The following is a 20,270-nucleotide window of genomic DNA, read 5'->3' on the forward strand; positions in this document are numbered from 1 at the left end:
TTTTTCATAAACACAAACTGTCTTTATTTAACAAAACTGGGGGGGGGGGGGGAATGAAACTCTTGTGAGATTGGGGAGAGGGGAGGAGAAAGGATGGGAGAGGGGAGGGAGAAACCTGGGAGGAGGGAGCTGGAAGGGGGTAGCAAAGGGAAGAAGGGGGAGGGGAAGCTCAGGGCTCAGGGGTGGGGGTCTCGCCAGACCAACTTGATTTTCATGCAGACCAGCTCCTGGGTTTGCATGTGGCCTTTGGTGGCCAGGCTGGCAGCTATCCTACCATAGAAGGCTGCGTTCCTAGTGCAGACATCATGGACGTTGGGGGTATCCCCCCCAAACCTGAATAAGGTCCATGATCTCCACCCTTGACCAGGAAGGCGTCCACCTTCTCCGGGCCCTGGCAGGCTCCCGGGGAGCGGTGGAGGGCTGGCTGCCAGTGGCTTGCTGGCTCATGTTCTGGGGCCACTGGGTCAGGGGCAGTGACTGCTGGCTCTGGGCTGGCAGGCTTGGAGCTGGCATAGGCACTGTGGCCGGAGTCTACTCCTTTAAGGGCTCTGGGGAGTAGGGGAGGGAGAGGAGTGTTCTTGGTTGAGGCTGGAGTGGCCACGAGGGCACCCTGAGAAGGCTGGAGGACCCCTATTTCGAAATAAGTGTCTATACAGTACTTATTTCTAAATAGCTATTTCGAATTTGGCTTTATTCCTTGGAGAACAGGTTTACCAAATTCGAAATAAGCGCTCGGCTATTTCTAATTTATTTCGAAATAAAGGTTTGGCTGTATAGACGCTAGGAAAGTTATTTCAAAATAAGGGCTGTTATTTCAAAATAACTTTGCTGTGTAGACATACCCACATAGAGTTCATTGACAGATGAATGAACTCATTGGCACCTGAATGGGTTCCTTCATTCAAGGATCTCAATACAAAAAAGCAGGTATCATTATTACTGTCTTTTTACACAAACGCGAGGCACAAACACACGGGTTCCCCTGAACAATTATATGGCTGAATCAACAGTAGAACTCAAGGTCTCTAAACTCCCAGTCCACTACTGTTATCACTAGACAACACCGTCTCTCTCTCTGGACATATGAATTTGCACGCCCTGTAACTAGCATTACAAGTTATATGGAGATGCATCATTATAATTAATCAATCAGGACTATTTAATGTTTAAATCTAGTTTGCTTATCTCCATTTCCCATCCCCCAAAGACACATCTGCTTAAGAATTTCACTTTTAAGAATTAGTTATTAATGTATTTACATTTATACACACGTTAAAGGGGAAGGCTATGCTGGCAGTGATTTTCCCCATAGAATTTAAGCTAATGATTTAAGATTTACCTACTTGAAAAAAACCCTCTTTCCTAACCTCCCCACTGTTAAGGTGATTCCAGCGGGGCTCCTGAATTGTTATATATTCTAGGAGTCCTTCCCATGAATTGGAGAGACTTACCTCTAAAGTAACACTTCACAGTTCCTAACCAACAGCAATACTATTCCATATAGCCCATAACCAGAAAGCTAGGTAACTTAAAAGCTAAAACCATCATCCTTCTCCAACAATTCACCACTCTCACAATTCTCCTTTGATTTTCTTCACAAAAAATCAAAGACTAGCTTTGCAACATACCCTAACTCTGTGCTATGATGAATGGAGAAAGGATCCTCTGCCCTGAAGCATCTTGCTACATCAGAAGGGCATCATCTCAAGCACCTTTACTGATTTATAGCACAAATGTATGGCATGCTGGGTTGGTGCTTTCTTTGTTCTGTAAAGCCAGTATCTTAAACTCCACCATAAAGCCACCCTTAGGGTCCCCGCTTAGGTCCTGTGTCCAGGAGAACTTGGCCAGTCCTGGGGATCAGACCAGTGTCCAGCAGCTATTGTGAGATGATTGTAGTGCAAATATGACTATTTCACCTTCCCATCCTCAAGAATAGCCCTGCAAATAGGATACTAGGCAAGCTGAATCAATGGATGCTACTAGATATGATGGTGTCCACAAGACAAGGGTAGGGGGAACCCATGCCCTGAAGCACTTATTTTAGCAGTGATAATATGGATCATGTTTTTATATCATATAGTTATTACATTTATGGTACAGTATAAAATTTCATTTATGAGGAAAAATATATTTCCTTCATTTTTAGTCAAGAAAGTTCAAACTGGAAAGAAAACACATTTTTAACAGGCAGGATAGTTAACTATTGGAATATCTTCCTAAGTAATACAGTAACCTTTCCATCACTTGGAATCTTTCCATTGAGACTGGATGGCTTTGTAAAGGTATAAGTTTGTTCAACCAAGGGCTGGGTGAAATTCTCTGACCTGTGTCAATGCAGATGGACAAACTAGACTATCATGGTCCTCTCTGGCCTCAAAATACATAAATCTGTAAGTTTGCTGTGAAATTAAATAACTGCCTTAAAAATGTGGGTCCCATATCAGTTTAGAAACAAAGGAATATTTTCATTTCAGCCTTGGACAAATGTCAGAGCTGTAGGACAGGTCTACACTTAAAATGATGCAGCAGTGCAACTGTGTCATTACTGTACTTCTGTGAAGATGCCACTAGAACAATGTTTTTCAAAGTGGTCTGCGGACCCACTCTGAGAAAACCGCTACCAGGCTACTTCGGTTTGTTTACTTATTGGCTCCGCAGCCACGGAGTCTCACGGCTCCCATTAGCTGCTGATCACTGTTTGCAGTCAAGGGAAACCGCGGGAAGCAGTATGACCCAGACCGCTGCTTCCCACGACTCCCCTTGGCTGCAAATGATGAACTGCAGCCAATGGGAACCATGAGGCTTCATGGCTGCAGTAAGTAAACAAACTGGAGCGACCCAGTAGCAACTTTCGCAAAGTGGGTCCGTGGACCACTTTGAGAAACACTACACTATGCTGATGGAAGAGCTTCTCTCATCAGCACAGATAATCCATCTCCAGGAGAGCTCGTGGAATGAGGTGTAACAGTTAACTCAAACTAAGGACTTAGTGTAGCCGCGGGCAGTTAGTTTGGACTAGGGGGATTTAAAAATGGCACCCGGACAAGAAGATGCAAATAAGCATTTGCAACTTCGAATGCCTACATTAGCCTCCCTAGTTCGAACTAGGGGACTAGTGTAGACATACCCTCAAATATTAAAATTTCTCTTACCTCTATAGCACAACATGACATGACATTTGAAATCATCTCTTTATGTTTCTTTTTTGTCATTAATTTGTTCTGGTATTGTTTCCTTTTCAGGTTGTTTTTCTTTTTCTTCTTCTTCTTGTTTGGATTCTTCCTTATTGTCTATAAAATACATAAAAAATTTTATAAAACATTTTATAATCAAATTCTTTGTGTTCCTGTCAAATAAATATACATTTGACAGCAGTAAGCTCTCCCTAACTATGCAAAATACTCCTTTCAAGAAATAACATGTTTAGCTCCAGTAAAAGAAGCTGAAAACAACCTCCATGTTAAATAATCATATGTCAGTGTTCATTAGACATAACAGACTCAGGGTATATCTACACTGCAGCAATTTTCTGGAATAATGGCCATTCTTCTGGAAAAACAATACTAGTGTCCACACTGCAACTAAGTTATTTTGACAAAACGTTGAAATAACGGAGGGCTTTTTCCAATGGCAGTAAACTTCATTCTATGAGAAATAAGGCTTTTTCCGAAAAAGCTTCTTCAGAAAAAGGCATGTGTGGATGCGGAAGAGGGCGTGCTTATGTAACCCCCAAGGAGATTACCTAGATTCCCGGGGCCTTGTCTGCTGGCAGCTCAGGGAGAGGTACACTGAGTTTGCCTTGGCTCCCCCTCTCTAAAAGGGCAGAGTCTGCCCGGGAACCCATACGGAGTGAAATGCCCCTCCCAGGGAAGTCAGGAGGGGAAGGAGAAGCCATTGTTTGAGGAGTCTGGAGCCAGCCAGGGCATGGGGAAGGCTGGCTGTGTGGGAGCTAGTAAGCCCCAGGCCTGCATGCAGGGTTTTCCCCTGAGAACTAGCCTCTAGGGACCTGAAAGAAAGATCCCTCAGCTGGGTTTTATTTCTCCACTGTTGATTCCCAGTTTGTAGAGTTTGCTGGGAAACTTCCCCAGCCAGATTGAGTTAGCCTTCCAGCTCCCTAGGTGAGACCAGTCAACACATGGTCAGCTCTACTCTGCCTGCTAGTTCAGGGCTGCTGCCTGCTGTATGTGTGTCTGAATGCTGGGGTAGGAGATTAGTTTGAATTGTAGTGCATGGTGTAACCTGCACCTTGAGCCTTGTACCCCTTTGTGGTGAGGGGAAATTCTGGGACCATAGCAGCCTGATCCCTGCCAGAAGAGACCAGCCCCTCTGCAGTGACCGAGTCATCTCTGAACCTGAGGCTCATTCATGGAGTGTGTGAGTGCACCATCTTTTAGTCAGTCAGGGAATTTGTTTGGGGGATTTTATAACCTGCCGCATATTAACCCTGTGGAGGGATTTACCACCTTTTCCCACTTGTGAGTCCTTTGAGCTGTACTGGACCCAGTCAGCCCCACTGCTAAACCACTGCAGAGAAGAATTTTGTGGTCATAAGTCATCAAGGGCCACAACAAAGTATGCGTGCCAACAGGACACTAATCTTACAGTTGCTGGGCACCGGTGAACTTAAAAATAGTGTTTTACCCTGTTCTGTTATATTTGTCTCCTGTTTAATTTAATTGTGTTTAATATAGTGTATGGCTACGTCTAGACTGGCATGATTTTCTGGAAATGCTTTTAACAGAAAAGTTTTCTGTTAAAAGCATTTTTGGAAAAGCGCGTCTAGATTGGCAGGACGCTTTTCCGCAAAAGCACTTTTTGCAGAAAAGCGTCCATGGCCAATTTAGACGCGCTTTTCCGCAAAAAAGCCCCGATTGCCATTTTTGCAATCGGGGCTTTTTTGCGGAAAACAAATCTCTGCTGTCTACACTGGCCCTTTTGCGCAAAAGTCTTTTGCCTGAATGGGAGCAGCATAGTATTTCCACAAAAACACTGATAACCTTACATGAGATCGTCAGTGCTTTTGCGGAAATTCAAGCGGCCAGTGTAGACAGCTGGCAAGTTTTTCCGGAAAAGCAGTTGCTTTTCCAGAAAAAGTGCCCAGTCTAGACACAGCCTATGTGTTTGTGTTATTTTCTGGGAGTCTCCAACTATCTGGCAGGTAAGTGGGGATTCCACTGGGTTAGAATTTTCCTCCCAAGCTGCTCTGGTGACCCTGCCAGGAAGGAGTGAGGGGGGTAGAAGCATCGCCAAATAAATCCATTGGAAGAAATAAAGTTGAGTGGGTGGCAGGATCCAGAAGAACCCAGACCTGTCCATCAAAACCCGTAAGCAGATTGGCATTAAAGAAGGTAATCAGGTAGAGAGGGGATGCTACACTAACAAAAAAAGAGGCCTCAGGAAATAACACAGGTGCCCTACTGGCCACTCCATCCACACTCATCACAACTCTATAGTTCTTGTCTCCTAGCAGCTCTTAAAGCTGCAGACACACGGGACAGGGCTTTTGGCAGGAAGCCAGCCCTGGGAGCTGCAACACACTGTGCGGCTGCCACTGCCAAACATCTGGGACCAACGTCCCAGCCTCAAACCCCCCAAGATCCCACTGGTCCTCACAGGGAGCATACAGGGGCAGGCAAAGGCATTCACCATCTTGGTCTAGAGAGGAGATCCTGGCCCTCGTGGAGGTATAGGGCGAAGAGGGGACCCTCCAGTATCTCCGCCACAGAACACTGGCATCTACGGCCAGACGGCCAACAGCCTGGCCATGAGGGGCCACCACTGCACTCTGGAACAGGTGCATGTGACGGCGGGCTGGACCCCCGCTCTGGAGGCCGCCCGAGTGCAGCTTTTTGGGGAGCACAGACCAGCAAACGCCGAACCTGCCACACATGCGCCAGGGGGCTACCACCCGAACACGGCAGCACTAGGACCCTGCAGCCACCGGCCTCCCTTAGCGTGGGGGCGCTGGATGGTGTATCACGGGGAATTCAAAAGGGAGGGGGGACTGAAGAGGCAGGGGGAGAGCAGGGGCTAATTGTGCTCTCGCCCCCAGGAAGCCCAGAGAAGGTAGCCCGCAAGAAAGGGGCGGACGTGACTGAGAGTGAGCTTCCCAGGCCTGGCAAAGGAGACTGACGGACGAAGGATGCGGAGGAATCCAAACTGATACTTGCAACCAGGCATAAACTTGCGGTGACTGTGGGACGGGTACACTAACAAGTGATAAAAGGAGGACAGAGGCAGAACAAAGGGGGGGGTTTAGGGTGCACCCCGAACCCTGACTTTGTTACAGTGTGGAGCAAGGTTAAAGAGCACTGACAGGGTTACACTAGGGCCAGGAGCTAGCATCGGCAAGGGAAGCACCTCTGATGGTGGACTCTGAGTTGGAGATGCACATTGTTGACCGCCCAGGGGTCCCAGCCCAGGAGAAGGAGAAGGAGGAGCTGGAGGAGGAGGAAGAGATGGGCAGCACCATCACCACCATTACCCTGTAGCCAGTACCCCAAGTCCTGGATGTCTCCCAAGCATCCTCCGAGGCCGGAGAGGGATCATCAAGTGAGTGCTCTTAGTTTTTCACACACGTAGGGCGAGGGTGCCGGGCACTGAGGGGATGGGGTGCGATCGTTGCTCAGCCTTCTCAGTCTGGCCCTCGTGCTGCAGTCCGTGCACGTAGATGCACGTGAAGCGCCAATCTGCACCATGCAGCCCCAGGAGACAGCCCAGAGCTCCTGCTCACAGGCTTTGGGGAGGCCATGCATGTTTCTGACCCCCAGGGCGGATGCCCTTCCACTAGCAGTCACCACTGGAAGGAGGCTGGGGACAAGGGCACACGCACAGCTGTACACAGGCTTTGGAGTGCTTCATGATGCACACGGGCATGACTGCATGCTCGAGGCACCACCCGCTCCTGTAAACAGCGCTGCCAAGCGCAGGTGTGTGCGCGGCCCCAATGGAAGCCCAGGCTGCACTTCCCTGCCATGCTCAACCCCACTCCAGCCCCCACCTCTTGCCTATGCCCTTATTCTCCCAGGACCCCCCACCCCAGAGGTCACCGAGGTCCCGAGGTGGAACTACCAGCCAAACCATGTGTCAGTCTCAGCCCCAGCTCTGAGCTTCTCCATTGCCCTACAAGGTTCTCACCCCACATCCCCACAGCCAGGTTCTCAGCCTCCTTCTTCCCCAAATCCAGGTTCCCAGCCCCCCTTCCTCCCCAGTTAATTGTATCTCAGAAATTCAAACAAAGACTTATTTAAAAAAAAAACATTGTTTTTATTGAGTGTACAGGGAAAGGGAGAAGTGAGGGGTTGTTGTGCGAAAGGCAAATGGGGTCAAGGTACAGGCCCCTAGTAGGGAGGCTGGGGAGAGTAACTGGGGTCTTTCAGAGAAACTCTCCCTCAGGGCCTCCCCGATGCGCACCGCCACCTGCTGGGCCTGGAAGATGACAGCTGTGCGTGGCTGCTCAAAGGCTCATCTCTCCTGGCTGGCCTCTGTCCCCCACCCTGGAAGGAAGGCCTCCCTCTTCCTCTCCACAATTTTGTGGAGAACACAACATGAAGAGATCACCTGGGGAATGCTGTGCTCCTTCACGTTGAGGCGGGTCAGGAGGCACCTGAACCTTGTCTTCATGCGCCCAAAGGCACATTCCACCTGGACGCAAACCCTGCCCAGGCGGGCAGTGAAACAATGCCTGCTTGGGTCCAGGTGGCTGGTGTACAGCTTCTTAAGCCACAGCATGAGGGATGCACAGTGGCATCTCCATGTTCCCGACCATGAAGTTACGCTGGGGGAAGAATATGCCAGCCTCCAGCTTCTGGTAGAGGCTGGAGTTTCTGAGCATGAGGGCATCATGTGCCCTCCCTGACCAGCCCACGAAAATGTCTGTGAACTGGCCATAGTGGTCAACCAGGGCCTGCAGGACCATCGAGAAATATCCTTTTCTGTTCATATACTGGGTGGCACAGTGGTCGGGGCATGGATGGGGATGTGGTTTCCATCTATCACCCCCCTCCAACCGCCCGCAGCTGGGGAAGCCCAGGGCAGCAAATCCGGTGACGATGGGATCCAGGTCTCCCAGGCAGATGACCCTGCAAGCAGGATGGTGTAAATGGCCCTCACCACCTGCAGGAAGCGACAAAGACACAAGAGAATAAAAGGTGGTGCCTGAACCCTTGGGAGGTCCTGAGCCATCCTCCTTCTAACCCTCCCACAAACACACCAGGAGCCACCTGCTATAAAGCCGCCTCCCCCTCTCCCCCAGGGCTGTGTGAGGGCATTACTGCAGAATCCCCTGGGGGCAGGGTTTTTTCCCACACACCTCACCCCCCCACACTCCCAACCCACCCTTTCCTCAGGATCCCCCTTTCCAGTACTCCCCCCACCTCCAGGGACTGCAGCCCGACTCCTGCCTTACCTCCATGAGAAGGGCCCCGACGATGGACTTTCCCATGCCAAACTGGTTGCCCATGGACTGACAACTGTCTGGCATGGCAAGCTTTCAGATGGCAATGGCAACCCACTTCTCCAGGGGGATGGCAGGTTGCATCTGGATGTCCCTTCGACGGAGGGCAGGGGCGAGCCAGGCACACAGCTCAATGAGGGTCGCCTTCCTCATACAGAAGTTATAGAGCCACTGCTGGTCGTCCACCGCTCCATCATGAGCCAGTCCCACCAGCTGGAACTGGCGTCCAGCCTTCAAAACTGTCGCTCCATTGTGGGGTGCGGTTACTAAGGCTTTGCTCCCGCACACAGGCAAAGGTTCTCAAGGATAAGCTCGGCATTGTCCTTCCATTGCTCTGCTGCTCCTGCCCAGAGCTTCAGAGCTGCCCCTTGGGAGCCTCCTGCTTGTTGTGCAGAGTGGGGGAGACAGAAGCAGGGGAGCGTTGATGTCACTCTGTCCCTCTCCTCTGTACCCCATCTTCACAGAGTGAGGAGGGTGGGTCCTCAGCAAAGGGATGGAGCAGGGGTACTTGGGTTTGAGAACTGACAAATTCAAAAAGTGATTTTGTGCTTAAAAAGGTTGGCGACCCCTCGTGTATATGACTCTGCTTCCACATGTCAAAAAAATAATGAAAGCACTCTTTATGTTGTTAGTACATTTCTGACACATCCCTCTCATCTACTCATAGCAAGCCAACCAAAGACTGAAGACAAATGAAATCTATATTTGAGTAATGGTGTGTGTTCCATAATATGCTATTAGGCACATCAGTAAAGCTACCAACACAGAGAACAAACAATATTGCAATCGTATTGCAAACCAATCCATGTTACCACTAGTACCTAGAACTGTGCAAATAATGGATTCTTCAGTTTGCTGACAATTGAAATAATTCACACTGCACTGAAAATGAAATTTTCAGCAAACTGAATAGTCAAAAAATTATTTAAGGCAGCTGTTCTCAACTGTGGTTCAGGACCCCAAAGTAGAATGCAATCCCATTTTAATTAGATAGCTAAGGCCCAAGCCCAAGCCCCATTGCCTGGCACAGAAGCTGAAACCCTGCACACAGGGTGCTGTGCAAATTGTGTATCTTATTTTGAATCTATTTCAAAATAGGCTATTTTGAAATTTGGTGCACCTATACAGCACCAAATTTCGAAATAACGCGTTATTTCAAGCTAACCCTTATCCCCTGTGCAACAAGGTTTACCGCGATGACAAAATAGAGCGCCTGTTATTTCAAAAAATATTTCAAAATAAGAGGCAGCTTGTGAAGATGCTGGGTAGCTATTTTGGGATATCATTGACTACATTCAAGACTCTCATTAATGGTAATTTTATCTGCCATACTTGATGCAGGGTATGGCACACAGACATTGTGGAATTTATCTGGCAGCTTAACATGATACATCTAGCAAGTCCAGGGTCTTACAGTTATACAACAAGTTGGACAGCACAACAACTTTACAGAGTTTAACTTAGTTCGAAGCTTAATAACATGTTGCGGCCAGACTGCCTTTTAGTCTGACAAATGATGAATTGGTCTTGTTGGTACAACTTGTCAGCTCCTTGTCTACAGTAACATCATTTGAAAATATACTATCAAGATAGCAAAAGTCTATAACAGCATTCAGCTGTGTGTTGCTGATAGTGACTTTTGGTTTCATGTTGCGTTCCCCTGGTACAGGTTGATACATGACCTCTGTCTCTTTCAGATTGATTGTCAGCCCATACCCTTCTGCAGACTCTGCAAATCTGTCTGTAATCCATTGTATATCTTCTAGAGTATATATCTATAGAACACAGTCATCAGCATACAGCAGCTCATAAATAATTGCCTTCAATACCTTCATAGAAGATTGCAGCCTGTTCAGATTAAATAGTTTTCCTGATAAACTTATCCTAATACAGCATTTATGTCTTTTGTAGCATCATCAAGCATTGTTGCAGAGAAGAAATCGAACAAGAGTGGTCCAGTAATGCAGCCTTGCTTAATACCATTAGTATTAAGAAATAGGTCAGACAGAACACCATCTACATAGACTCATCCAAGCATTCCATCAGAAAAGAGTCTCAGAATGTTGGTGAATTTTTCTGGACAACAAATCTTAAAAAACAATTAGATGGTTTCAAATGCTTTAGCCAGATCAATAGAGAGTGTAAAAGTCCATTGCTTTTTTTCTGCATTTCTTATACATCTGATGGACTATTGATATCAAGTCATCTGAACCTCGTGTTGGCCCAAAGCTGTATTGCAATTCCATTAATATGAAGTTGGTGGTGTTGCACAGCAGATGATCAAAGAGTACTTTAGTCAGAACCTTTTCAGCCATGAAGAGTATTGAGATTCTGCAACAGTTACCACAATTGGACTTTTCTCTTTTCCTCTTGTATATGGTGACAATGGTGGTATCTTTCAAGGGTTATGATATGTCTTCAGTACTCCATGCATTGAGAAGTAACCCATGCAATCACTGGAGCAGGATCTCACCTCCATACTTGAATATTTCTGCAGGAATGCCATCAGAACCAAGTTCTTCATGGCACGGACTGTAATGCTGAGTTCCCTATGTCATCAGATCTTAGGCATGAATTATTTTTGGTGGTGATGAGTTGTCACACCATCTATATTTTCTTTCTCATTGACTTGTGCTCCAGTGGCATGCATTCCCAAGACAACTGGCAAGAGCTAGGGCTCAGTTATAGCTGTCAAGGTGGAATTGTTCAATGAGTCCTCTAGAGCAGTGGACTTAAGTGACTGTGCCTCACTCCCTTTCTTTGTATCTTTTACATGCACACACAGCAAACCAGTTCTTAATGCAGAGCAGAGAGCAGCAGCAAGGTAGCAGATGCTGGTAGCCCTCACCACGAGGTAGCCCAGGCTAGTGCTGTCCTCTCAGTCCCTCACTTGGAGGTGGCAGGGCTCTGGCTATCAGACTCAGGCTGCCAGCAGCAGTGCAGAAGTAAGGAAGGCAACATGAAAAGTGCTTGTCAGTTTCACTTTTTACAGCAGTCACAACTCCCCATTGCCACTCTTACTTCTGCACTGCTGCTGCCACCCTGAGCCTGACAGCCAGAGCCCTGCCACCTCCAAGTGAGGGACTGAGAGAAGGACAGCGCTAGCCTGGACTACCTCGCAGTGAGGCATCCATGTGGGTGGGGAGAAGAGCCCAAACTTAGTTGGGGAGCTCTGGCTGCTGGCTTGGGGTGCTGATGCTCCAGCTGCCCTTTTTAGACCCACCTCCCAGGTTTGCCCAATGCTTTTACATGAGCCCCAGCTATCAAGGGCTCCTTTTCAAAAAGCATACAGCTTGCACCTCCCTTGATACATTCCTGAACTTGTCTTGGGAGGCTCACTCCATTGTTTGAATGATGTGGCTGGGGTTCTGCTCCTTTTCTCGCTTGGAGGAGTGCTGGGGAAGAAGCATGCTGGCAGCTCCTCCAGTGGCCTGTCCTGCTGTACACAAATGGAGATGCAGCTCTGTGAAAGGGCAGGGCTGGGGGTTCTGCTCCTTTTCTCGCTGCAGTTCCCGGGACAGTCCTGGACTGCAAGGCTCTCCTAGAAACTGCAGTGGAGAAAGGAGCAGAATGCTGGCAGCTCCTCCCTGACATGGCTGTGAGGAAGGATGGGGGCAGTACAGCAACCAAACTGGAAGAGCTGCCAGCATGGGGCTGCTCAATGGCCCCATGTTCTGCTCCGTTCCCAAAGTCTCCAGTGCAGCAAGAGGGGGGCACACCCCATGACCCCCAGGTAAAGGGCATCCTGGGGAAGGTTCTTGAATGCCCAGGCAAATTCTGCAAGGGCTCTGGAAGCAGTATGGGGGGCCCAGACTGAGGATGGCATCACATGGAAGGTCACCTGCCTCCCCTTAGCTGATGCTCCCTCCATAACAGTAAGAAATGGATATTACTTGTACCACTGGTGCCAGGACAGGTTCACTACACTTCTTCCCATACTGCTTTAAGAGTCTTTGCAGAATTTGCCTGGGCATGCAAGGACCCAGTTGGTACCACTTAGAAAGTATTGCGAAGATCTTGCTTATACAGAGGCTATGTAAAAGCAGGGGGGATTTATGCACGTGGCCTTTTTTACATTTGACGAGGCTAGCTGGCAACCCATGACAGTAGTAGAATCACTACCTTGATCACCAGTACTAGATATTTCACATAGGCATGTGTCACTAAAAGTGCCCATGGCATTAACCAAAGGTATGTCTACACTACCCCGCTAGTTCGAACTAGCGGGGGTAATGTAGTCATCCGCAATTGCAAATGAAGCCCGGGATTTGAATTTCCCGGGCTTCATTTGCATGAAGCCGGCCGGCGCCATTTTTAAATGCCAGCTAGTTCGAACCCCGTGCCGTGCGGCTACATGCGGCACTGAGTAGCTAATTCGGATTAGGCTTCTAATCCGAACTAGCTGTACTCCTCGTGGATTAGGAAGCCTCATTCCACGAGGAGTACAGCTAGTTTGGATTAGAAGCCTAATCCGAACTAGCTACACCGTGCCGCGTGTAGCTGCACGGCACGGGGTTCGAACTAGCCGGCATTTAAAAATGGCGCCGGCCGGCTTCATGCAAATGAAGCCCGGGAAATTCAAATCCCGGGCTTCATTTGCAATTGCGGATGACTACATTACCCCCGCTAGTTCGAACTAGCGGGGTAGTGTAGACATACCCCAACTTATTAGCTAGAGAGCATAAAATAACTTTGAAATAAAATTGGCTAGCAAACCGGAAAAGAGCAAATTCATAATTGAGCAACAAGAGAAAAACTGATGCTAACTTCTTGTTTCACTCATACTTAGACCCTCATCGGCCAGTTCAATATACTTATGTATGCAAGCTTGCAGCACACATTCCAAATCTGCTGATTCAAGAGATTCCTAACCTACATGGTTCAGTGTATGAAACCTACAATTCAAGATTTCACTGACAATGTTTACGCAGAAAGGCAAAAGTCTGCTACATATAACACAAACTTAGGTTAATTGCACTACAGTTTTCTGTTCTAAATTTGTCTTGCACATGAAGTTCTTTCTAATCTATCAATAACTATGTAACATACCTTTAGATTCTGCAGGCTTTTTGAGAAAGAATCCAAACATATTCTTGAAGCTCCATTCTTTCTTCTTTTCCTGAAATACAAATCATTAGTATTTTTCTATGCAACCGGTTCAGACATCGTGACAGACCAATTTACATCAGAAAATTAAAAAAACTAACGTATAGAATGGCTACAAGAAAATGAGGGAAGACTTGCTGGCAGTCTATAAATATCTGAAGCACACAAAAAACCAAATTCAAACACAATTTAAATTCTTGACATACAAAATGATATTCTTGACATACAAAAGCAATCCCCACTAAAGTCAGTGGCATGTCCAGAACATTTCCCAAAAAGAATTTGCTCCAAAATTATTAGGGTGTAATTTGGAATAACTGAATGGAATCATAGAAGGCTAGATCTAAAGAAATGCTTCCTGACGGGGAACTATGATAGCAAACTCCTAAGTGAGTGCAAACTTCCTGTCACACCTCTGTGATGTTGTGCCCCAGTATTTTAATGGAAATATGTTTTTGAATATGAATATGCCTAACTCAAATATCTGTTTGATAAATGTAACATGAGACCTATCATTAGAGAGCTTGTACTCCCCTGAATGTGTATATTCTGTTTGTGTGCATGCATCATTCCTGTATTTGAAGTTAGCATTATGATGTATTAACCAGTTTAGTGATCTAAGCATACTGAGTGAGGGTCATTAACAGCACTTAAGAAACTTAATGGCCTGGTATTTGGGACAAAGTTCTGTGAACAGTCTTGCTTTTCCTGTAAGCCCAGACTATGATTGGTCCTATGAAGACATGTGACCATGCCATCTGGTGTTGGAATCCATCTTGAACGTTGTACTTTTCCACAGGGATATGGGGAACTGAACAAAGACTTCCCTCCCTACGGAAATTCTATACAGGTTGAACCACTGTAGTCAGGCACCTTTGGGACCTGACCAGTACCGAACCAGAGAATTTACCAAACCATGAGAGGTCAATATTGTCTAGCAGCATTACCAACATTTCCACTGCTTACTGGACTCTGAGAAGACATTTAGGGGTAAATTAGAGCTAAATAACAGCATAGAACACTGAAAGCCAGAACTGGTGGCTGAAAACAAACTTTATGAGACAATGGGAAACTTGGCCTCACTCATGATAAGTGGACATCTGGCTAACTAAAATCATGCTGGATCATGAATGTAAACTTTATGCAGTGGTAAAGATCTATTTGGGGTTTTGTCCCTTTAGGGCTGTGTACCTGGATGCTGTGTCAAGTCCCTTTGACTGAGCCTTCCCAGAGCTAAGCTGCTCTGAGTGTTTGTGTTGCTCTGCTATGGTCTGTGACCCCAACTCTTTGCTGGGGGAACCCAGGGCTTCTAGTTCACAATGACAAGATGGTGGGCACCTCATTGGTTAGGTAGGTGGGCTCAGTGGTACAATCAGGCCATCAGGTGACAGTCTCAAGGAGATCTCTGTGACCCAGCCCATCACAGTCACTCTTACCATTCATAGAATTTGTCATGCTCCCTCTCCCCCCTCACTCCTATGGCTCACTGTGAAAGCCATCAGAAGTGAGGGTGGCAAGGTGCTTCTGCTGGTGGCAGTATTGTCTTTATAGCTGGCCGATTGAAGAGGGATGGCAGCAGGTAATGGCATCCATGTTGTTTTATGTAATCCTAGTCTCATACCACACTGCAATACCCACACTATTTTTATTTCATTCCCACTATTACTGTGGCAAGTCCTACAGGATCCCAGTTTCTTTGTGCCTTCCCAAAGAAACACGTTTTCCTCTGAGGAGCAGGCCTCCCATTTCTGCACCAATGCTCTCATAGGAGCCAATTCCACGGGTGCTCCAGGAAGGGGTGACGCGTGGAGAGCATGAGGGATCACATGCCCTCCATACACAGTGGCTGGGAAGGGCCAGCCAGCAACTAAGAGGACTAGTGGGGAGGCCTAGCACCCACCGCAGAGATCCAGCCCTCCTGCACTCACCAGCAGCAACAGGGGAGCAGCGCAAAGCAGCCTCAGCTCACTCTGCTTTCCAGGTGCACCACAGCAAGGGTCAGGGCAGTACCACCCCCGCACTCACCAGTGGGAAGCAGAGTGATATGGCTGGGGAAGCACAGCAAACTCAGCCACATTGCTCTGCTTCTCCCAGCACTGCCAATGAGGCCGGGTGGGGTTGAGGTAGAGTGGGGATGGGAAGAAACAGGGCGGAGTTATGGGGGAAGACATGGAGTGGGACAGGGCAGGGTCTGAAGCTAAGAACCTCCCCTTGGGGATAATTAGAAGATGGCCCCTGTAACTGCTCTAATTGTTCCATTAATACTTGATAGTCCTCTAAGTTGATATGCTAATGAATATGGATAAAAACCTAAATGGATGGATAGGTCATTTAAAAGTTCACTTTTGAATGTTCTCTTTATTGTTTTCCTGGTTAGCATTATTGATGACTGATGCTTAGTGTATACAATGTCTAGGTGATCAATAGTGACCTTGTCTTCATGGAAGCACTAACATACTTTTATCCACAGAACAGTATGAAGAAACTAAGTGGAGAAAATAATTAAAGATACTGTGTTGGCAACATATTATAAAGTCAATAAACAAAATCAACATGGCTTTGATTTTTTAATCACAAATTTTCTGTGCGAGAGACACTTTATCAAACACTCTGAGCTTTATTGGCAGTTCTAAGATAAATCCTGCAAATCTATTTCAAATATACATTCCAAATACTACTTTTATCATATTCCCTGCCTGAGTATTAAACTCTTCTCCACTTTACCCTCTTAAGAGTTTCCCTGAAGCATTTATGTATCATATACCTGCTGTTTTTGAAAATTAATATTATTTAATATATGTGTTCCACAAATATTGCTGAGATTATGGAAGGGAATAGATATGATAAACTTATTTGAATTTGAATTCTTAAAATCTAGAAATAAGCACAGATCCACACCCCATAAATTACAGATGGTATAGCTGAAAGCAGAATTCTGTACTAAAGGATAATCATGCTGGGGATGTATGTTAATACACACACACAAAGTTGTTTAAAGCCTTGTGTCAAGAAAGAACTTACACGTGTGCTTTACTCTGTCCTTAGTCCTACAGAACTCATGGTCATGATTAATTCTGAGCATTTATCTGAGTCCCCTTGACATCAATGACACTCAAGCACATGCTTAATAGTTAAGAACATGCTTAAGTAGTACATTGAATAAGATGCTTTCCTGAATTGGTGACTGTTAATTGGCTACAGCATATTTGTTTAATTTATTTACTATTTCTGAAACACAAAAAATCATTCTGAATTCAACAAATGTTTGACAGATTATCATATTTAATCCTACTAATGCAGTTTTATTAAGTAATTTTTGTATATTATAGGAAGATATTCCCTCCTAACAATGGGTAATTGTACATTTCAGGCCAAGTTTTCAATGCTAAAATTCCCAGAGGACACAGCATGTATGATTATGTTTCTAACATAGAGAAACAGACTTAAACAAATCATTCTTGGAAATATCACAACTCTCTATTGTGAACTCTCTTCTGTGAGAACCTCCAGTTGGTTGCTGCTGTCAACACCCCATGTGAGCTCTCAGGTGAGACGTCAGTGACACAGCCTATTGGTCAAGTCACACACAATATCTATATACCAACAAATCCCTTCCAGGGTAAAAGGTCTAACAGGGCTTATCCTTGTGCCCTTGTTAGTCTTTAGTCTGTCTCTGGGTTCAATCCTCAGGCCCTTCTGAGCTATCTCTAAGTCTGTATCTGCCCTAGTATAAAGCAGTGCCCCCGACCTTCCTTGCTGGATACCTTTTACCATATCAGTTTTTATTGGCCCAGCTCCATCCAGATCACTCCCTCAAGTTCAGTCTCCTTCCTGGGGTAACAAAGTCTAACAAATAATTGTCCTTCTACAGAATCATCAGCCCTACAACCCTTTAAATGCCAGCCCAGTGCTTGGGCTTCTACATGAACCTTATCCTCTTCTCCAGGTTTTGGGCACTGCCACATAACCTCTTCCTCTTCATCCTTCTGGCCTTATCAACAAATGATCTGCTCAGGTCCTGCAGCTCTTTTTAATTGAGCCTTCAGCTGTCTGATTGGCTGTGGGGAAAAAGCCAATCAGGCCAGGCAGGCCTGGAAGACTCACCCTTGCTTCCCCTTTTCTGAGGCAGATGTGGTAGGATCACAGGGACACCCCTTGGAGGCTTCAAAGGGCCTAGTGTACCCTGTCACACACACACTCAGGTTTTACTGTATGCTCCTGGTGCTGACCAACAGTAATGCAAAATAAAGCATCCAAATATGAATGCACTGCACCTTATAAAAATTATTCAAGTATTACATATAATCTATTTCACTTAGATGTTAAGATGTGATTGACTGTAGACAGTGGCACAATGAAACCAATTCCTGTTAAAGAATAATAAGATATATGGAGATATACCATCTCATAGAGCTGGAAGGGACCTTCAGAGGTCATCTAATCCACTCCCCTACCCTCATGGCAAGGGCAAGTACAATCCCTGACAGATTTGCCCCAGATCCATACATGCCCCCATCAAGGATTAATCTCACAATCCTGGGTTTAGCAGATCAATGCTCAAACCACTGAGCTATCCCTCCCCCCAACTTAATGTTTGTAAAACAAAATGGTAAACTCTGTATAATGTTAAGTATTGTGTGTATTTAGAAAAAGTACTTGTGCTGAATATGGCAATTTCCTACAATATCATTTCTGTGTCACTGTGAGCCAGGGATCGTATGTATTTCCATGAGGGAAAAGGCACCGCAGTCCTCCAGATACCAAGAATAGATACTAAAAATGGGCAGGAGGAGGGAGGGATCCAGCAGATTCACTCGTTTGTAATACCTCCAGAAAATACCGCCTATTGGGGAGGTTCACCTATACTAGTTCAAACTGGATTCTCCACAGGCCAGGCTCACCAAAAGTGTGTGTGTGGAGGAGGAGGGGGGAACGACTAAAGGAGACAGTTTCCCCAGGGCCTGGCAATTCAAAGGGGCCTCGAACTTCCAGCTGCTACTTCAAAGAGAACAAAAGATGGGACCTGCCCCAAAGAGCTTACAATCTATAAGCAATCAAGCTACCTTTCTGCCCCAAGCAGGGCTAGACTGAACAACTTTTGTTAATATGTAATTTACTCAAATGAATAGCCCATAGTTATTCATTTACGTATGTGGTCACAATGCAGTCTAGCCCACAACAAGAAGGGTATGTCTACACTAGCCCCCTAGTTCAAATTAGGGAGGCTGATGTAGGCATTTGAAGTTGCAAATCAAGCCCGGGATTTAAATATCCCATGCTTGATTTGCATCTTCCCGTCCGGTTGCCATTTTTTGAAATTTACAAGTCCGGACTAACTGCCCGTGTCTACATGTGGCAGGGACCTGGTAGTTCGAATTAAAGCCCTAGTTCGAACTACCTATTATTCCTCCTGGAATTAGGTTTAATGGGTAGTTCGAACTAGAGCTTTAATTAGAACTACCGGGTCCCTGCGGCGTGTAGACGCGGTCAGTTAGTCCGGACTTGTAAATTTAAAAAAAAAATGGCGACCGGATGGGAAAATGTAAATAAAGCCTGGTATATTTAAATCCCGGGCTGCATTTGCAACTTCGAATGCCTACATTCGCCTCCCTAGTTCGAACTAGGGGGCTAGAGTAGACATACCCTTAGGAGTACTATTGCGCTTGTGATATATTGTTTTCTAGTTGAAATATTGCTCATCACACAGTTACAAATACATATAAATTCCCTCCAATCTACAGTACTATAGTCTGCTTACTGTTACATATTTCCTTTCCTGTACAGGAAAAAAATAACTTAGCATTATTTTTTATACAAACCTTTTTTTCAATATCCTCATATGGATTGCCATCTTCCTCAACCTATAAAAAAATACACCATTCAGTCCCTTGCACTTTCAGTTGCAGTCCCATTACTAACATTTATCACTCATTCTTTGCTCTCAGTTTTAATCTCACACACAAAGGCTGTGTCTACATTGGCACCCCTTTCCGGAAAAGGGATGCTAATGTAGACTTTGGAATAGGCAAATCCGCGGGATTATCCTCTTTTCAAGCAGAAGCATTCTGAAATCTCAGCCTTGAGATCACCTTGTGAATAGACCGTTAGAGTCTTGTGTCTCGGCAGTGAGAGGATGGAAGGGACTAGGGAGAAGTCTTCTCTCCTCACATCTGCAAATTGTAAGAGCTAGCCAGGTAAAGACAGCAGAGTGGAACATACACTTCATCCTTTCAAAGAAGTGCAAATGCCACACTTTGATCCCTGAGACTCCTGGCAAAATGCACCTTCAGAGAGGCTTACAGCTGCATATGGATCTAAACATATAAAACTGGAAGTTGGAATAAAAGGGTATTTTAAAAATATCCATTGCAACTATATCAGAAGCAGTATAATAATCATAGTGGAGTACACTGAAAGTATAATCAGACACAGACATGTAGCCAAAGGCCCTTACTCAGCTTTTACTTATTTTTTTCTCAAACTAAACTGTAAATACATCTGGATTTGATTTGTTATGATTGTTAAAGGTCATATAAAAGAACAGAAACTCTACATGTTTCTTCAAAATTCTTTTTTCTTCCTCTTAAGCAGTATCCCTTCAAGTGAAACAAGGGCACACATTTCATTTCAGTCCTCAATATTCAGATTGATGGGTGATTTTCAGTTTCTTGCAAAGGATCTTTTCACAAATAAAGAAGTCCTTGCT

The 20,270-nt window shown here is 45.8% G+C and overlaps 1 protein-coding gene across 1 annotated transcript in view; it reads right to left on the minus strand.

The window, feature by feature from the left end:
- Nucleotides 1–20,270, minus strand: part of DCDC2C (doublecortin domain containing 2C) — a 128,476-nt gene that overhangs the window by 3,946 nt on the left and 104,260 nt on the right. Inside the window, exons 10-12 of the mRNA XM_075923537.1 lie at nt 19,384–19,425; nt 13,508–13,577; nt 3,156–3,293 (exon numbers count right to left, since the gene is read on the minus strand). Coding sequence (XP_075779652.1) covers nt 3,196–3,293; nt 13,508–13,577; nt 19,384–19,425 — 210 coding nt within the window. The 3' untranslated portion in view covers nt 3,156–3,195. The remainder of the gene's footprint in view (nt 1–3,155; nt 3,294–13,507; nt 13,578–19,383; nt 19,426–20,270) is intronic.

The sequence above is a fragment of the Pelodiscus sinensis genome, chromosome 3 (genome assembly GCF_049634645.1).
Source record: "Pelodiscus sinensis isolate JC-2024 chromosome 3, ASM4963464v1, whole genome shotgun sequence".
Taxonomy (NCBI): domain Eukaryota; kingdom Metazoa; phylum Chordata; order Testudines; family Trionychidae; genus Pelodiscus; species Pelodiscus sinensis.